Source organism: Ptiloglossa arizonensis, chromosome 1 (genome assembly GCF_051014685.1).
Source record: "Ptiloglossa arizonensis isolate GNS036 chromosome 1, iyPtiAriz1_principal, whole genome shotgun sequence".
Classification (NCBI taxonomy): domain Eukaryota; kingdom Metazoa; phylum Arthropoda; class Insecta; order Hymenoptera; family Colletidae; genus Ptiloglossa; species Ptiloglossa arizonensis.
The window spans coordinates 25,043,734-25,049,733 of NC_135048.1; the positions used below are offsets into that span (position 1 = coordinate 25,043,734).

At 46.0% G+C, this 6,000-nt stretch overlaps 1 protein-coding gene across 1 annotated transcript in view; it reads right to left on the reverse strand.

The window, feature by feature from the left end:
• The window catches only part of LOC143147404 (uncharacterized), a 312,219-nt gene extending 308,040 nt beyond the window's left edge, over window positions 1–4,179 (reverse strand). Inside the window, exons 1-3 of the mRNA XM_076312649.1 lie at window positions 4,143–4,179; window positions 1,180–1,822; window positions 72–967 (exon numbers count right to left, since the gene is read on the reverse strand). Coding sequence (XP_076168764.1) covers window positions 72–967; window positions 1,180–1,553 — 1,270 coding nt within the window. The 5' untranslated portion in view covers window positions 1,554–1,822; window positions 4,143–4,179. The remainder of the gene's footprint in view (window positions 1–71; window positions 968–1,179; window positions 1,823–4,142) is intronic.
• Window positions 4,180–6,000: the final 1,821 nt, after the last annotated feature.

A 6,000-nucleotide genomic window follows, 5' to 3' on the forward strand; every position in this document is an offset into this window, starting at 1 on the left:
CACGCGCGCGGATCGCGGCGTCGCTGGGAGGGCGGAGGGGGACGATGGTTGTACACGTCTCGGTTACTCACGTGGTTCCATAGAGGTGTCTTGACTCGGTGGTGGCAACTGCGTGGTCGTCGGCGACGCGGTAGTGGCCGGTGGCGACGAGGTGGACGAGCCTTTCGGTTGTTGGGGGACGGTGACCTTGACCCGTTCCTCGGTGCTCTCGGGCTCCTCGTCCTCGTTCCGCGGCAGCTCCAGGCTCGGGCGTGTCCTTGGGCTTCCAGCAGCACCCGGCTCCTCGTCTTCCGGATACGACCACGATGACATCGGCCCGGTGACTGTTGTCGTGGTCCACTCGACGACACCACCACCACCACCACCACCCCCCGTCTGCTCACCACTACCGTCCCCCGCGACCGCGAACCCGCGAACCCCGTTTCTTCTCACCGCGACACCTACCGCTGCTGCTTCTTCTTCTTCTACTTCTTCACCACTGTGCTTCGGCCTGCGAGAGTCGCGTCCGATCACGGATCCGGTCTCACCCTCGTCGTTCGCGCTCCGATGGGGCGCGGTGGTCGTGGTCGTCGTCGCGAACGTGTTCACCGTACGATCATCCTCCCGGGGTACCGGCTCCGCGCCACCACCGGGTTGTTCAAGACGGCGAGGCCTCGCGAATCTCGGCCGTAGCCAATACGAGGTCGATCCTCGTTCCTCGAACAGGCTGCTCCCCGTCACCTGTCGTCGCCTCGATCTCGCGCTCTCGCGAGCCAGAGCACCTTTTCCTCCTCCTCCTCCTCCTCCTCCTCCTCCTTCGCCTCTTCCTCCTCCGCCTCCTCCTCCTCCTCCACCGTCTCCCAACGGCGACGAAGAGTCCCGTTGGCCGTTTACGTTGGACTCGGTCGTTGCTCGTGGAACCTCAGCGTCCTCGTCGCCGGGTGACGGCGAGGTCGCGTGGTGATCCAGGTCTCCGGGCGGCCGTTGGCTGGCGGAGAACCGACGCGAGGTTAACGCGCGATACGGCGACCGGGATAGAAGACGAGGAGGCGCAGCGTCGTGGGACACGTACGTCGTGCCGGACACCACCGACGCGGCCGTCGTCGTGCGCGTTCGATTCCCCAGGACAGCGACGACGAGAAGAAGCAGGGGCAAACCCACCCCCGCCCCCGTGGTGGCCCCCACAACCCCCGGCCTTACCACGAAAACTCGCGAGGCCGTCCAGTCCAGCTGGTCGTAGGCCGACCTTGGCGACGGAAACGCGCGATTCGAACCGCTTCCGCCTCCTCTTCCTCTTCTTCTTCTTCTTCTTCTTCTTCTTCTCCTTCTTCCTCTTCTTCTTCTTCTTCTTCTTCCTCCTCCTCGAGGCCTCTATCCTCGCTGGGATTCCCCGCCGCCGACGACACCGCTGCCTCTTCGTCCGTCTTTACATCCAAACCCGCGCCGGCGATCCTCCACCCCGCGCCCGTTCGTCCCGTATCCAGGCACCGCGGCGTCTCCGGGCGTCTCTTTTTCTTCTTCCTCTTCGTCGTCGCGACAACTGGTCCGCCCTCCGCGAGGCCCCGGTCTCGCATTTATCCCGTCGCGCGTCTCACGTTTATCACGAGGTACGCGCGCCCTGGTGCCACCGACGTAATCGCTGCTACGCGGCCGCGTTCCGCCATCATCGCGAGCGCCGCTGACGGGTGTACCGGGCGATCGACGGACGATCCTCCGCGGTGCCGCGCGCACCCTGCGCCCGACCTTGCATCGCGGACCGATGGACTCGCGACCACCGTCACGTGGATTACCTCTTCGTGCGGTGCTGCGCGGCTGCCCTCGCCGATCTGATCACCACGCGGATCTGGAACAGAACACGATCGTGCAAGATTAGGGATTTTTCACTGAGCGATTGGGATACCTGCGCTTGCGGTGACGCGTAAGGTAGGTCGATGATGCGGATGGTGAGTAGATTGTGCGGGGATAAGGTATCACCGATGTAAATTGGGTGTCGGTGATGTGGTTAATGTGTCGATGATGTGGATAGTGCGTCGAGAATGTGGGGATAGTGTATCACTGATGTAAATGGTGTGTGAGTGTTGTGGATAGTGCATCCGTGATGTAAACGGTACGTTTGTAATGTGGATAGTGCGTGAGTCGTGTTGGTCGTACATCGGTGATGTGAATGATACGTCAATGATGTGGATAGTGCATCAATGATGTAGTTAATGTGTCAATGATGTGAATAGTGCGTCGATGATATGGTTAATGTGCCAATGATGTGGATAGTGCGTCGATAATGTGGAGATAATATATCACTGATGTAAATAGTGTGCGAGTGTTGTGGATAGTGCGTCCGTGACGTGAATGGTACGTCAATGATGTGGATAGTGCGTCAATGATGTAGTTAATGTGTCAATGATGTGAATAGTGTGTCGATGATATGGTTAATATGTCAATTATGTGGATAGTGCGTCGATAATGTGGAGATAATGCATCACTGATGTAAATAGTGTGTCGGTGATGTGGATGGTGCGTCGATCATGTGGATAGTGCGTCAATTATATGGACAGTGCGTCGAGAATGTGGAAATAATGTATTACTAATGTAAATAGTGTGTCGGTGTTGTGGATAGTGCGTCCTGATGTGAATGTTACTTTGGTGATGTGGATAGTGCGTGAGTCATATGGATCGTAAGTCGGTGATGTGAATAATATACCAATGGTGTGGATAGTGCGTCAATGATGCAGTTAATGTGTCAATGATGTGAATAGTGCGTCGGTGATACGAATAGTGCGTCCGTGATATAGATGATACGTTGACGATGTGGATAGTGCGTGGGCCATGTGGATGATACGTCAATGATGTAGATAATGTACCAATAATGTGAATTGTACGTCGGTAATGGGAATGGTACGTCAATGATGTGGACAGTGCCTCGAGAATGTCGAGATAATATATCACTGATGTAAATAGTGTATCGGTGATGTTGATAGTGCGTCCGTGATGTGAACGATACGTTGATGATGTGGATAGTGTGTAAGTCATGCGAATAGTGCGTCTGCGATGTAAATGGTACGTCAATGATGTGGATGGTACGTCGGTCGTGTGAATAGTGACGGATGGTGATGTGTATGGTATGTGAATGATGTAGATAGTGTAGCAATAACGTGAATGGTACGTCGATGAAATGAACGATACGTAGGTGATGTGTACGATACGTTCGTGAGAAGAAGGCAAAGTTGCGTTGCGTGACACAGCAGCAGTTGCTATCGAAGACAAAGATCGACAAATCAAAACGGAACAATTCACGACATTGGCGTAATCTTCCAACGAAAATGTCGAAATAGAACGATTTCCTTTTTAGCGATGTATTACCACCGAGTCGGTGAAATTCTCCCAATGGAAAAATTAGTTTCATTCAATGACTTTGATAATCGTTAATGCCATCTGAATCCCCTCGGAAAATTTGGAATGTTAGAAATCATTGCGTGACGATTTTTAACGAACACGATCGATTTTTGCGTAAATTGTAATTCTGTAAAATTTATCCGGATAGAAATGACTTCGATCGAATTTATGTTCTTCTTAAAGAAGACAAATTAATTATTTTAGCTACGAATAAATTTCGAAAGATTAACGATTATTAAAAATATTGAATTAAACTTCTTTTTTCATTGGGAGAATCTCACCGACTTGACGGTAATATATAAATAATAAGAAACTCTGCTTCGACATTTAAGTTTGGAAGCTACGCTAGTAGCGAGCAGTGCCTGAGATGCTATAAAAGCTAGTGGGACTGTAACTAGAGTGGGGATGTAAACACTGCTGTGCCTTCTTGTCGCGAACGAACAATAAAATTGGGTATCTTTTGAACAATCGTTCGAAATATATTGTTGAATTATTTCTATTTGGGAATTACACCGGAAAAGTAACTTTGTTTTCTGCTCGTGTCGAATAAACTATTCTCGAATAATCGTTCGAATAAGATCGACAAACAATACTACTATAGATTGTTGCAAAAAATAAAAATTAGGATATGGGAATTTTTATCATTTAATCTCATTTTCTCACGATATTTTTGACACTGATGACGATGTCGACGCACAATAGAATTTAAGAACGAATAAATATTTGATCGAACAGAGAACTATTTTGTTACAACAGGTGTTCATTCTACGTACTAGAACGCTCCAAATACGAATAACGTGGATGTCCCATGAATACCTGAAAGTGTGATTTCCGCGGAATCTTTTATCCCCTTAAAGGTATAAATTATGAAGCAACCCCTCTGGGAAAGTCTTAGGAAATCGACTTGGCAGTCAACGTGTTAGAAAACGACCGTGAGAGTTTCATTGTGAAATAAATCGGTTCGGGCCATTTTTTCATAGAAAAATTGGTTTCTACATTTTTCTTGTAGTAGTGTCGTTTGTTATTTTCTTTTGCAATCTACAACGGTACGAACGATATCACGCGAAAGGTACAAAATATCAAATGCACCGAATCAGTAATAAATACAAACGCGTTCGACGTTGAAAAGTATTTTTCATTCAATTTTTCCGTCTGGAGGTCGCTGCATCGTATTTATAAAATTCGATGATCCTAGATACCTCGTGAACTACTTGTTGCGCGATAGAATCGTTTCATTACAAAGTCACGTGGTATCAAAGGAGAGACACATAATCGAACAATCGGTCTCTATTCTTTTTATCGAGATATGTAGGTCGGCTCCGGTTTGTCGAACGAAACATCCAACATTTCGTTCGGTCAACGGAGATTATCGAACGCTGAACGCGCAAGTGTTGTTTAAATAGAATTTACCGAAAATAAACAGTGCATACCATGATCGGTTAATTCGTAACCGTAGCAGTGGATCGATCGGTAAATTTCGTAAACTTTTTGTCTCGTATTCGTTAAGACTCTGGTGACGAAATCCGGGTCATTTGTGACCCGGACGCGCAGGATTTATTTGCATCGGTTCGAGCTGGAAAACTTGGAATTCGAGACCGGAATATTTTTTGTACATGTTGCAAATTCAAGGTGTGAAACAGAGTCAAACGACTAGAAATAAAATACAAAATGCAACGTGTGCATTGTGGTCGTAACGCTCGTGCAAAAATTGAAAGTGGATATTACACGCGTGCACTGTGCCTCGTTAAAAGAAATATCCTTGTACTTTCTAAATTATCTGTAAAAAGAATTATCTTCAAGGAGAAGCAGGTATCGAAGAGAGTGTCTAAAAAAATTTAATTTTCCAAAATGTAATCGTGGGGAAATAATGTAAATATCCGACCTAAATCTTCCTCACAATGTGTATGATACGTGTGCATCGTACCTCGTTAAAAGAAACATTCTTCTACTTTCAAAATTATCTGTAAAAGAGTTATTTTCGAGGGGAAGTAAACATCGAAAAGAGTGTCTAAAAAAATTTAATTTTCAAAAATGCAATCATGGAGAAGTAATTTAATATCCGACCTAAATCTTCTTCACAATGTGTACGATATGTGTGCATCGTACCTCGTTAAAAGAAACATTCTTCTACTTTCAAAATTATCTGTAAAAGAGTTATTTTCGAGGGGAAGTAAACATCGAAAAGAGTGTCTAAAAAAATTTAATTTTCAAAAATGTAATCATGGAGAAGTAATTTAATATCCGACCTAAATCTTCTTCACAATGTGTATGATACATGTGCACCGTACCTCGTTAAAAGAAACATTCTTGTACTTTCTAAATTATCTGTAAAAAAATTATCTTTGAGGGGAAGTAGGTATCAAAGAGAGTGTCTAAAAAAATTTAATTTTCCAAAATGTAATCGTGGGGAAGTAATTTAATATCCGACCTAAATCTTCTTCACAATGTGTACGATACGTGTGCACCGTACCTCGTTAAAAGAAACATTCTTGTACTTTCTAAATTATCTGTAAAAAAATTATCTTTGAGGGGAAGCACGTATCGAAGAATGTCTAAAAAAATTTAATTTTCAAAAATGTAATCATGGAGAAGTAATTTAATATCCGACCTAAATCTTCCTCACAATGTGTA